Raw genomic sequence first — 13,196 nt, 5'->3', positions numbered from 1 at the left:
TTTTATTTTATGGAAGCAAAATTACATTGCCTTAAGTCGATGCCTAAAAGTTGTGAAACCATTAAGATGACTCTGCTTTATTTCTGGGGCAAGAGGAGGAAGTAGACTTCTCTGCTATGGACAAGTTGGAATAAATCACAATCTGAGTTTGAGCGTTAAGAGACTGGAGATGAAAAACTGGCCCTGTTGAAACCAATGAGTGTTTGCTATTGACTGCAGTGGGGCTTGGATTTCACCCTAGGGCTTCAAAGAGAGTTAATTCCAAGCATATGTGTATGATAACATGACTCCTTACACCTTTTATTAGTAGCATGGTGAAATTACCTTTAAATGGTAGAATGTGCACAGCCTTTTTGCAATAACATCTGTTATCACAGCTTTTATGTCAAGAATAGTATAAATTTGCTCTGCCACGCTACATGTTAAGCGCAAGATATTAACAATTGAACATGGTTATATTTACAAATTGAAGTGCTAGCTGAAGAACTGTTGAAGCAATTTTTTTCAGTACCAGCTGTGAGTTTTTTTCTTAGAATAAGAGAGAAACAAACCATCTGCAACAATTCAGAACTTATAGAAGATGACACTAAAATTCAGCTGACACATTTATGACACTTGAGTTAAGATATTGCCCAAACGTCTCTTAAATCCCCTCTTTTATTGGGTTCATAGCTGAACAATAAAAATTCTTTCCAGGCTGAAATTTGGCGTGCACATATTTTCACTGGGAGGGATTTTTCTTTTGGTAATTTATATTCCTTCTAGGCACGAGGGAAGTGTCTTCATTCCCACTGCAGGGTAGGTGATAAACCTCTCTATTCCAAATCAAGGGCCTGCATCCCAAGCTGCTGTCATAACTTCAGGCTCTTGGACAGGACTCCAGAGGGCAGAGTGAGCTGCAGACCTCCTTCCCACTCTCAACTTCAGGGGCTGTCTGAGAGTCTCTATTGACACCGCCTAAAGTCATGCTCATATGTCATGGTCTGATTTCTTTCTCAGTGCTGCTGAGCACTTGCAATGCTCACTGATGTCAAAGAGTTTGGAAATTTAGCCTATAATTCTACACGTGCCTGCATTTCATAGCATGTGATTTTTGAGACAATTGCTATGTAAATAGTAAGTTACAAAATGTAATCTGTAGAACACTTTGATGTATAGACTGTCAGCAAAATTAATGCTTAGGACAGGATGTGTGAGACTTCTAAGTATTTAATGTATCCAGTTTGCAAAGGGTTCATTCTGGGTGACACATACATACCCATGAACGCTATTAGCAGAAGTGAAAATACTTGTATATCTTTAATATGTCATGTGTTCCTAGGAATTGCAGTGCACATGATATGCAACTTCAGTCATTGTTTTAGAGATCTTTGTAATGCCCAATCAAACTAGATGTTTGCCTTCAAATTCAAAATTTAATAAGTGTTATTGACCACATTATGTATGTAGCTACTGTTAAAACTATGTCTCCAGAAACTAGCTACTGCTTTTACCTGGTATTTTGCATATCTATTTACTCCTGAGGGAATTCGTTGCCAAAAAATTAAACATTCTGCACATGATCTTTTAAAATTCTGCACATTTTATTTGTCACTAAATAAATATGGAGGCGCCAGCATGCCAGGGGGAGCACAGGCCTCTGGCTGCACAGAGGTGGGTGATAACCCTGCTACCTCTTCTCCCCGTTCTCCCCCAGGACATGGACTCAGCGGTGAGGCTGCACCCAGCCCTGACACAGTGCAAGGGCTGGGCCTGCCCCAGAAACATCCCTGGGCCCTGCCCCTCTGTGCCAGGTGCACCAAGTGTGGAAGGGGCTTAGCGTGGGGCAATCCAGGTGTGGGGTGAGAGGGTTCTCTGGGGGGCATTCTGGGCGTGGGCAGCTCAGTAAAGGTTCCTGGGGGATCTGGATGCATAGGGACTCATTGGGGGGTGCAAGGCTGCAGGGGAATCCAGGTGGTTGAGACTCAAGACATGCATTTATGGGGGTCTGGGTGTGGGGGAATGGGTCTCAGCAGGGGGGGGTTGGGTGTGGGAGGGATTCAGCCAGGGGTGGGTCTAGGTGCTGGGGGAGTGGGGCTTGGTGGGGTGGGGGTCCAGATGCAGCCATTTCTCACTGTCTCATCCCCTACTGTCTCCTCCTCCATCCCCCTACTGTCTCCTCCTCCTGTCTCGTTCAGCTCACTCCCACATACTCCTACCCCATTCCCCATCACCTTCTCTTCCCCCTGCCCTACCGTGGGCATTTATCTTTGTACAGAAGACAGGATAGTGACCATGCATAGCACCCAGAACACGTAGAAAGGGAAGATGACCGCAGCGTCCAACTTCAGAGTCAGCAAGCTGAAGCAGCCACCCTCCCCCACTTGGCAGGAGAGAAGCTGCTCCGCCCCACCTGCTTCACTCCCCACCCAGGCCTGGCTTGTGGGGAGAGGGGCTGAGCGAGCCGGAAACGTGCCGGGCAAGGGGAGGCGCAGCATGGGAATGACTGAGACTCCCTCTCCCTGGCAATCCAAGCAGAACAAGCCCTGGGCAGCTCGGCAGTCACAGAAATGGGGGTGGGAATGGCACATGACCCTGCATGCTCCCCCACACCTTGCCTCTGAGGAGGTAATGTCTGCTCCTGCCCTCCCTAAACTATGTGCATGGGCATTTCCCCCCACCCCCCAGTGATATATGTTTCTGCCAGCTGCTCTGGGCACCGAAAATGATGAGTCTGCACTGCTGGGAGTTTGTTTCCCCTTCAGAAAGTCATTTTTTCTGAGGGGAAGCAAAGAAGTAATCAGGGGACATGAATTTTGCATGCACACAGTGGCACAGAATTCCTCCAGGAGTAATTTATTGTATTTTTAAAAGGACGATCCTTATCCATCAAAATTAAACATTCCACAACAGTCTTTTTACAGTTAGTCTCCTGTGATTGACTAGTTCTTTCCTTGCTGTGGTGATAACATTGTTCTACCTTATATTACTCTGCAAGAATGTTCCATTTATAAACTGGTTGGCAGATACCTCCTAATATACATGAGGTTCTGTTATGACAAATGTACGTGTCCATAAGTAACCAAATCAGTCTAATATCTTCATTCCTGATGAAGAATTAAGAGTTTTAAAACTCGCTATTTAAAGTGAATTATGAAATTCAACCTCTAGTCATAAATTCCAAAACCCAGAATCCTGTTTAAAACCTCATTAAAGTGGTATTGTCAGATTAAAAATCTGATATTTAAATGTATTTATTTGCTTGTGGTAACACATCAGAAACTAAAGCTAAAGATTCTACTTAAGCTCTGTAGCGCAGACATAGCTTATGTTAGCATAGCCCCCAGTGTAGTTGCAATATGTAGAGTTTTTCTGCCAGGTAGGAACACCATCTCCCCAAATGACATTAGCTATGTTGACAGGAGCACTCCTCTGAGTTAGCAGTGTCTACACTGGAGAGTTTGTTGGCATAATATGTCAGTCAGGGTGTAGGTTTTTTCACAGCCCTGACTACTTAGCTATGTTGATATAGGTTTCAAGTATAGACCGAGCCTTACTTTTCATCATTACCTCTAACTAGTTGCTTTCCGTATTTTGCTTACGTGACTAATTCAAGGCTGTTTCACTTTCTGGATGTTATGAATTACCACAATAAAGTGTTTCTCGTAACTTGACTAAACCAAAAAACCCCCAACTTCTCACTAGAATTAGACTTCCTAAGGGTCTGGCAAACCCCTTTCAAAACCCAAATTAATCTGAGACTGTCCTTGGAAAAAACAAATTTAGTATGGCCAATTTATTGGCTCTGCTGTAATTTTAAGTGACTTTTGTTTACATCCTACAAAATATGAAATTACAGAAGCCTCAAGTCATGCACTCCAGTGCCAACCAACCCAAAAACCACACAATTCTGCTCAGTTATTCAAATAAAGTAAATTACGTGTGGCATGAATGAGATCTCCAGGTGTTCAGCATCTTTGAAAATTAGGCTAATCTGTTTGCACACTAATACAGAAAACAGGAATTTTATGTCCCAACCAGCATTTACCCAGTTTAAATATTCTCCATTTAATTGGAACATGGTTTATTGGGATGTCAGGATATGAGAAAAAATTCCATGTGTTGGGGCTGCAGTCAGTTAAGAAGGGTTAGTAGCATTTTTTAAAAGATTGGGGTGGAGGAGTTCATCTCTGTTCATACAGAATTTTCCAAGTAAAGCTTAAAACAAATAGTTGAAATGAAGTGGAGAACTTAATTTTACTACAATATTTTATTTAAAAATGTGATCAGACTTTCCTTAGAAGGAGAAAGGGCTCTCTTAATTAGGACAGTTACTTCATCAGGGCAGTAGGCTGGCCACCCGGTTGGTCCCGTTAGGAGGGCCCTAATGTACTGTGATGTATCACTGTCCGGATCTGCTTTTAGATGTAATGTTATTGTTCTTACTTAGGCTTATTGACTGGTGTTGTTGTGGATTCTGGAGATGGTGTAACTCACATTTGCCCAGTCTATGAAGGTTTCTCTCTTCCTCATCTTACCAGACGACTAGACATTGCTGGGAGGGATATTACCAGATACCTCATCAAGGTAAGCTGAAAAAACGTTTCTTGGAGCTACAGTCCCTGTCCTAGTGATAGGCTGTTATGTGGCCTCTATCCGAGTTCAAATCATTTGAAGCTTAGAAAGTGGAAAGCTTGCTAGTAGTGGAGAAATTTGTCCTCTTTCCTCTCAGTTGGGGGTGGGGGTGGGGGATTTTTCTTGTATGCTTTTCCCCAGGATGCCTTAAAGCAGGATCCTGTAAGTGGTATGGAATTTGCTGTGGGAGCTATTCCTTACTGCAGAATGGTGCTTCAGAATCCATTTTTAGAAATACATTTCTAGTCCTTATGGGTTGCAGGAAGAACCTTCCAGCTACAAACAGTGTACGTCAGTCTCTCCAAACAACCTTAAACTGCTGCTCTGCGGTGTGTGAACTGCCCATTTATCTCAGGGCCGTGATACCTGTGAAACCTAAGAGCAGTAATATTTAAATTGGCTGTCTATTTCACTGCTCATTATTTCGGCTGAAACTTCCCAGCTGAAGTGATTATTTCACAGTTACAAACTGCCTCCCATATTCCAAAAGCCACAGCCACCAGCCCACCCCTAAACACAAGCTCCTCTGATAATCTGGTGAATATTAAAAATGGCAAATGTGGGGATGAGTTGAATTTAATATCAAAACACACCACCAGGGCTACTGTATTCCTACATAAATGTTAATATTTCATTTGTTAAATCCCCCTTTTTAAAATTTAAATTCAGCTGCTTGCAGCATGCATGCAATTTCCCTTTTAAAATCCAGAATTTCTGTGCTGCAGAGCCCAGAGCCTTGCCCAATGGTGTTCTGGAAAGAATAGATGCGGGGGGCGGGGGGGGGCTCAGCAGTTCTAATATTTTGCATTCTTGGGGCTTGCTTTTGCAGTGTGGATAGTGGGTGGTGCTTACTGTCCTCTGGTCCTTCCCTGCCTGACCAATGCCATCAGAAACCAAAGATTTGGAGGACCCCCTTCGACAAGGCCCTCCTGGTCATTGCTTCCATCTCCAGTGCTTGAGATGTGCTGCACCAAATTCTGCCTCATCTCGCTCTAAAAAGATTCATATTAGACTGAGTTATACTCTAAGGGTATGTCTTCACTCCGGCTGGATCAGTGGGCAGCGATCGATCTATTGTGTCTAGTGTAGACGCGATAAATCGATCCCCGAGTGCTCTCCAGTCGACTCTTGTACTCCATGTCAGCGAGAGGTGCAGGCAGAGTCGAAGGGGAAGCGTTGTCAGTTGATTCACTGTAGTGAAGACACCGCGGTAAGTAGATCTAAGTATGTCGACTTCAGCTATGTTATTTACATAGCTGAAGTTGCATAACTTAGATTGATCCCCTCCCCAAGTGTAGACCAAGTCTAAGAGACTTCAAAAGGGAGCTGTGAGTAAGTCTGACTTGCGTACCGATGAACCAGAAGGTGTAAGTATATACCTGCACAGCAGTCTAAGTAGGTAAGTAACTTACACTCCGTAATACATTATTTCTGAATTTGGTCCCACCTGATGTGGGGGAAATCCATTTGGAGAGGTTCCCATAGTGAGTTTCAGTTAATGGTTACATTGACTGCATACCTGAAAAGATTTCACATACTATTTTTGGTAAAACTGTTAATCAATTTCACAGCATCTTTGACTGGCATATCAAAAACTAACGTAGCCTGAGATTTAGCCACTCAAATTGATGAAGAATACATTCTGTGCATGTGAATCTTCAGAGCTAGATTTCAGAGTGATAGCCATGTTAGTCTGTATCAGCAAAAAAAAAACAACATATGCCCAAATAAATGTGTTAGTGTTGCCCCAAGGACTCCTCGGTTTTTTTTTTTTTTTTGGAGCTATAGTAATTTTAAAGATTTTCAAGTATGTGGGAAAACCTTTCCCAATATTCATATGGCAATGAGGAATGTACGTGTTTTCTGCAGTAAAAGTGACTCTGTTCAGTCAATAAAGTGGTCAAATTAAAATCAATTGTATTGTTGCGACAACCTGTAAAGACCTAAAAGAAATCAGACAGATTGGAGATTCATTGTGATTTTTCAAATTTTGAAATGAAATCCCAAGAAAAAGAACAATTCGTGAGATCTTTCTTTCACTTTTTCCTTTGTAAAGATCATAGTGAAAACTGTAGTGCAGAACGTATCTTCCACTTTTCAGAATTATACTGTCATATTCACGCTGATAGAAATAAATGCAATTTGACCCCTCCCCTTATTTTCTTAAACTTTTTTCATTTAATTTGTTTTTACAGAAGTCTCAGTTTCTTCTGAGAAATACAAAAGAAGGGGAGAAATCAGTTAAATGTGTATGCATATACACTTAATCACGGATAGTGAGAACTGAACCACTCTTCAAATTTATTGCTAACCCAACATTCTTTTCCCATCAGCTGCTCTTGCTGCGAGGATATGCCTTCAACCATTCTGCTGACTTTGAAACTGTTCGTATGATCAAGGAAAAGTTATGTTATGTGGGATACAACATTGAACAGGAGCAGAAACTGGCCTTAGAGACCACAGTACTAGTTGAGTCCTATACGGTGAGTGTATATGAGAGATTGTACATCAATTCTGAAATTGAAAGCCCATATGATGATGATTCTCTTCCAGCATAAGTTAACACCATTTCACATAACAGATTCCTTGTCTTTGTAAATAGCTGCAAATTCAGTTATAAAATGACTGCAAGACTTGGAACTTTCTTTCAACAATACTAAACAATGTTTTTTGTAATGGCTTGAAACTATAGTAAAGTTTTTGGAAAAAGATTTTTTTTTCCTATTATGTACTATTTCATAGTGAAAGATCCTGCTTTTTTGGTCTACTAAGTATTAGTATCCAAGTAATATCAGAATAAGCTTTAATTTATGCCTTCTATTCTGTAGCTCCCTGATGGCAGGATTATCAAAGTTGGTGGAGAGCGGTTTGAGGCACCAGAAGCTCTGTTTCAGCCTCACTTAATCAATGTGGAGGGGGTTGGTGTTGCTGAACTGCTGTTTAATACAATCCAAGCTGCTGACATTGACACCAGGTAAGAGCAAGGCATCTAGAATGCTATGGATCTTCTTCTCTAAAACTTCTATCGGGGCACAAGTGTGGACAAGGAAAAATCAATTCATCCACAAAAATGAACGTTTCATGGCAATAGGTGAAAGACATTTTCTAAATACAGGTGTAATGATAAGTGCGAGTGAGGTGTTTCCTTGGAAGGTTAGTATTCACGAGTTAACAGTCTCTCTTTGAAATGGAGCTGGTAGTGCTTAGAACTAAACAATAAAAAACATACATTTAGGATATGCAGCATTATTCCACTCCTAAAAATCTCTGCTCTCTAAGACATATTGCCTGGAGAGTTAATATTGAGCAAGAGAATATGTAGCTATTTCAGAATTCATTGTAAAGGCATTGTGTCTGTTCAGTCACAGCTGTCTGCATTTCTCGGACTTTCACCTGCTTACCTGTATATTCGGGTTTCTCTATTCGTTGTATGGAGGAGAAACTGTTGCCGCTAGAAAAAATGTTTTTTTGGTGTTTTCCCCTCCTGTATTAGGTCTGAATTCTATAAGCACATTGTATTGTCTGGAGGTTCCACTATGTACCCTGGGCTGCCTTCACGACTGGAACGTGAACTTAAACAGCTGTACCTGGAACGGGTTCTGAAAGGAGATGTGGAAAAACTCTCTGTAAGTAGTGATTGATTAATTGCTTCATTTGTAGATAGATCAGATATCTTGAACTACCACTAGAGGGAGCGAGATGGTCAGCAATAGGATGGAAAAAGCAGTATGTGAAGTATTAACATCCCATCTTCTCTAACAGAAACATCAGTGTTTCTGAATGGCCAATACAGACTTTGTATAGCCATCTTGGTGAAATGTTTAAATACACTTGAAACGAGGCCACCATACTAGGTTACTTCAGAAGGTTAAGCAGAGCTTCAGTGTAAATATGTGTGTTAAACTTTGGTGAGCAATCCTGCACTCAGACTTAACTTGGCACCTCAGGAAATCAGCTAGTATTGGCAAGAAAATGAGTTGCCTTTTCTAAACAGTGGCAGTGCCTGCTCCCTGTCAGTTTTGAATTTCAACTCTTAGAGTTTGAATGGCTTACCTGCCCTTTTATCCTTGAATTTTTTATTTTTAATACCGCATTCACCAAGTACTCTGTGTGGCTCAGTCTTTCCTTCCCTTTAATTCATTAGTAATTGTAGTGGGCAGACGTACCACTCACGAGAATTGCAGAACTAAGATTGCATTGTATTACTTGTCTGCCTTGTAGAAGGAAGGTCGCTCTTTAGAGAGGAAATGCTTTTGGAATGAAGGGTTGTTTTTTTTATTTTGTTTTGTTTTTTTTCCCTTTCAGTCTTGAATTGCATCCAGATTTTTTTTAAAATACCTTTTAACAAAATGCATTTTAATAAAACATTTGCTCTCTAAATCCTGAAAGAGGACTTATTTAAAGAACGTTTTCTGGATCATAATTGGACTGAGCTCATCATATCGGTAGCCAGAATATTTAAACTGTACTAATTAGTCACAAAAATACTTAACATTCTTTTATTGTTTTTAAATATTCCTAGTTTGGTGGCTTATATATTTAATAATCACACATTTAAAATGCAAAATAGTACAGTCTGTGGGATTCAATCATCTACTCTGTAAGGGAACATGGAATAGTTAAAGTAGAAACCCAGGTGTGGAATCCTTTCCATTCCCCCACCCACCTGAGACTTAGTATAACTCTGGCCATATAAATTGTACAATATTTTGTGAATTGATGAACTGGTAACTTCCCTGATAATCTTAGCTATCAAAGCTGAATAAATAATTTAGAATATGATTCGAACCCCTGGACTTCTCTATAGGTACACTCAAGATGCAGTTTTGGAGAGCAAGTTAATTGTTTCTGATTTCCAATGCAAAGTAGCTATTTTATTTATTAATTGATTGTATTTTGGGATTGCACAAGCAGAAAGCTCACGTGCAGCGTGCCCTCTCCTAGCATTTCATTCACTTTCTTCCCACTAAACACAATTTCAATTTCACTGTTACGGTAGAAATGGGTGATATTTTTGGTCCCAGGAATCCAAACAATACTGTGTCCCTTTTCCTTCTTAGAAATTTAAGATCCGTATTGAAGATCCACCTCGTCGAAAGCACATGGTGTTTCTGGGTGGTGCAGTTCTAGCAGACATCATGAAAGACAAAGACAACTTCTGGATGACCCGACAAGAATACCAAGAAAAGGGAGTGCGTGTGCTGGAGAAGCTTGGTGTGACTGTTCGATAAACTCCCAACCTTGTTCCCATCACATGTCTAACGCTTTTATTCCTTCATTGCCAGTCTTTGAACTCATTCAGCTACATGACATGGAAAGGCCTGTCTGTGCCCTTTGACCCAAAGGTCAGGTTTTGTTCTGGCTTCTTGGGGTAGCTTTTGTTAAATGTTTGTTAATATGGCTAAATTTGACCACTTCCCTGCAAACAAAACAGAGCAAGAGCAGCCTGTCTACTGCATTGTTCCTTTTCAAGAAGACAATTCTGGTGGGCTTTTTTCTTCTGGGTTTATTGCTGTTGTGCTGCTGACTTTTGTCTGTAGCTCACTGGGGGTGGTGTGCCTTTCTTAGCATAAGAAAATCTGTCAGCAGCAGCTTTTACCCTCACATTATTGTGGTGTTTACCTTTGCATCTTTGGCCTTCATCCCCATTGGCATTTTTTATTACAATTAGGAATTCTGATTAAAACCACAGTCAGAAACTGGTTTAACCAACCCAAATGGCTTTCCACACGGTTCCAACATAGTTTGACTCCAAATGCACTGTCCACTTAAACTGTGTTAAAAGGCAGTTTACCTGCAGCTGTCTGACAGAATTCCTAACCAAAATGACAGTCAGTGAGGCTTTTCGTGGTGCGTTTCTTCAGAATGGCTGTCTAAGCAGTTATTGCCACAAACCAACAAATATCAGAAACCTCCAGTATTCTGACAAATTTAAATTTATGCCGTATAGTTTCTTGGTGTTGTACAGCTTCACTGTTGGGGTCAACTAGGTTGACTGGGGGTCAACTTTATTTAGAAATACTCTTCTTTTTATAGTTACATTTTGGTACCGTGTTGTGTCTATGTAGTGGAGAGCAAGAGCTGTTATATTATCGATTCCATTTCATTGGGTTTGAGAATTTGGCTAAGAAATTTTCGAGCAGTTGGGTCTGGAGTCTAAATCTTAACCTATTGAAAAATAACATTTTCAAAAATGCTTGTAATAATTCTAATTAGATACAATAAAATACGCCAACAAACCGAGTTGTAAAAGCTTGTTGTTAGCGCTTTTGTGTACATCAGAAGCGCTTCTATTAAAATTTGTAAGTACGTGAATCCAGTGCCAAGTAGTTATTGCAAATGAATCTTTCATCTTAACTGTCCAATGTTTGTTTAAGTAAAGCAAGTGGATATTTATAACAGCCACTGGCAGTAGGTTATGAAGAATGACCTATATTTGTTGCAGTTAAAAATAACATTGACATGTGAGACTTGTTGCTAGTTGGTAAATATCCACAATTCACTCTGTCTAGTCTTGATTTTTGATACTTATGGGGAGGTGGGGGGAAGGAAGTAAAACCAGCGTTGAGAATGTTGTTTCCAAAAAACACATTAAAAGCTGAGATTCATTGAAAAATAGATGTTACTGGTAATTATCAGACAGCTTATTTTTTTCAGTCTAGTGCCAGCATGATTTTCTTGCTGACAGGAAATACAGGTACGATCCTCGGAATAAAATCTGCCTTGCTGCAGCGTGTAGTAAAAATTGCTCACATGTGCATTTCCATCGAACTATTCATTGTCACTCCCCCATTCATTGAAAATATGAAATTATATCATTTCTGACCTAGTTTTTCTAAAACCTTACCACTGCATTTAACAACAGCAGAGCCAGGATCTGTTGTGGGAGGAGGGACAGACTTTCCAAGTTTGGTGTCCATGATGTTACATTCATTCGTGTATATGCTAAGACTCGACAATTACACACCTCTCTCTTTGAACATTTAGCCCTCACAGAACACTGCAATATGTAAACCTTGCTTTGATTCCAGAAACCCTTTTTTTTTTTTTTTCTTCTTTCATTCCTAAATTGTTGGAGAGAGACCTTCCTTTTGGCTGAAAGCATAACAATGTGTACATGTCCTTAATACTAAAACGGTCACTGAAGTACTGTTAATAGTGACCATTTAATTACAGGAGAGTGTTTTTCTGCAGCTGTGATTACCCTTAACTTGAACAATATGAATTTATAGGCATGCCGGTCATGCCTCAGTGCATGCACGTACAATGATTTTGGGGATATGGTTGTATGGGGTACTCTGAACTCCTGTAGTTTTCTGTAAGTTTAATACCTGATATGCTTTAGAAATGCTGTACAGCCATCAGCAGTAGAAGACTTGCTTTTAGAACAAGTAGTAGTTGTAGCTTCTCACATGGTGCATGTCTCTTCATTCTCAGTGTGTCCAAAAGCCATGGAAGTAAACCAAAGAATGACATTTTTAAAATAACAAGCTGCCATTTGAACATTCGAATTTAGGGACTGACCCTGCACAACCCTTTGCTCAAGTTTATTCTCATACTGACCTCAGGTAGGTGTGTCTGTGTGAGTAAGGATCGCGAGATCAGACCCTTAGGCTTGAGTACTTCGCAGCACCATGAGCAACAGATGTCGCTCAGTTTTGCAGTAACTGGAGTTTCTATGGAGACTTTGTATTTATATTAAACCCAAGCATTTAAAATTATTGCTATCCTGGGTTTGAGAGAGCGCATTTAGACATAATCCAAATGGCATGTTTGTGTGTTGAATGGATGTTCCTGTGCTCAATGCGGTTCCTTCTCATGTATGTGATTTCCCACTTCAGAACTTCTGCGTTGCTGGGAAAGCGATCTGGTTTTAACTTTTTAAAAACCAAATACCAAGTTAAATTTATAATTTAACGGGAGTCTAAGCATAAATACAGGATGCCTCAGCAATTGTAAGAGTTCTTGTGAACAACCTATTTTTAAACGTACTTGCTTTGAAAACACAATGTGTTTTAGGATGTTAATGTATGTAGCTATTAACGTGAATGGCTTTTTTATACTGTTCTGAGCAATGTTAAAACAGTGACGTTTGAGACTACAACTGGAAAGAGAAACATCCACTTGAACAAATTGACAGGTCTTTTTCATTTAAAAAATAAAATCGGATTTTTCGAAGTGGCTCCTGTTTGCTGTGTCTCCTTTGGGAAGTCACAATTCTGTCGTTTATTATATTTTCTTCTATAATCAGCCACTTAAATTGGAAATGTTATGGATGGTTAACTAGAGAATCTGAAACATCAACATAATAAGCTCCCTATTGATCACTCGTATGTTTAGAAATGCACCAGCACCCCTTGCTGGATCTAGTATTAAGTACCTATGTAGAGGAGAAACATATCAGTGAAAAAGAACTTGTCAAGACTCTTCATTTCAGTTCAGAATTCAGGCTGGCAAGTGCTATGATTTTCTGTGCCCCGTACTGTGACTGGGGCTCTCAGCTCCCATTGGCTTTAGAATACACAGGTCAGTACTGGCCCAGTGACATGGAGTAAAGCCTTCAAAAGTAATGTTTTCATATT

At 40.3% G+C, this 13,196-nt stretch overlaps 1 protein-coding gene across 2 annotated transcripts in view; it reads left to right on the top strand.

The window, feature by feature from the left end:
- Positions 1 to 12,794, top strand: part of ACTR2 (actin related protein 2) — a 49,480-nt gene extending 36,686 nt beyond the window's left edge. For both annotated transcript variants that reach the window (XM_032806541.2, XM_032806540.1), the window contains 5 exons: positions 4,430 to 4,566; positions 6,948 to 7,097; positions 7,443 to 7,588; positions 8,108 to 8,240; positions 9,675 to 12,794. In XM_032806541.2, the coding sequence (XP_032662432.1) occupies positions 4,430 to 4,566; positions 6,948 to 7,097; positions 7,443 to 7,588; positions 8,108 to 8,240; positions 9,675 to 9,845 (737 nt within the window). In that variant the 3' untranslated portion in view covers positions 9,846 to 12,794. The remainder of the gene's footprint in view (positions 1 to 4,429; positions 4,567 to 6,947; positions 7,098 to 7,442; positions 7,589 to 8,107; positions 8,241 to 9,674) is intronic.
- Positions 12,795 to 13,196: the final 402 nt, after the last annotated feature.

The sequence above is a fragment of the Chelonoidis abingdonii genome, chromosome 3 (assembly GCF_003597395.2).
Source record: "Chelonoidis abingdonii isolate Lonesome George chromosome 3, CheloAbing_2.0, whole genome shotgun sequence".
In the NCBI taxonomy this organism is placed as follows: Eukaryota; Metazoa; Chordata; order Testudines; family Testudinidae; genus Chelonoidis; species Chelonoidis abingdonii.
This window is presented reverse-complemented; position numbering and strand designations above follow the sequence as displayed.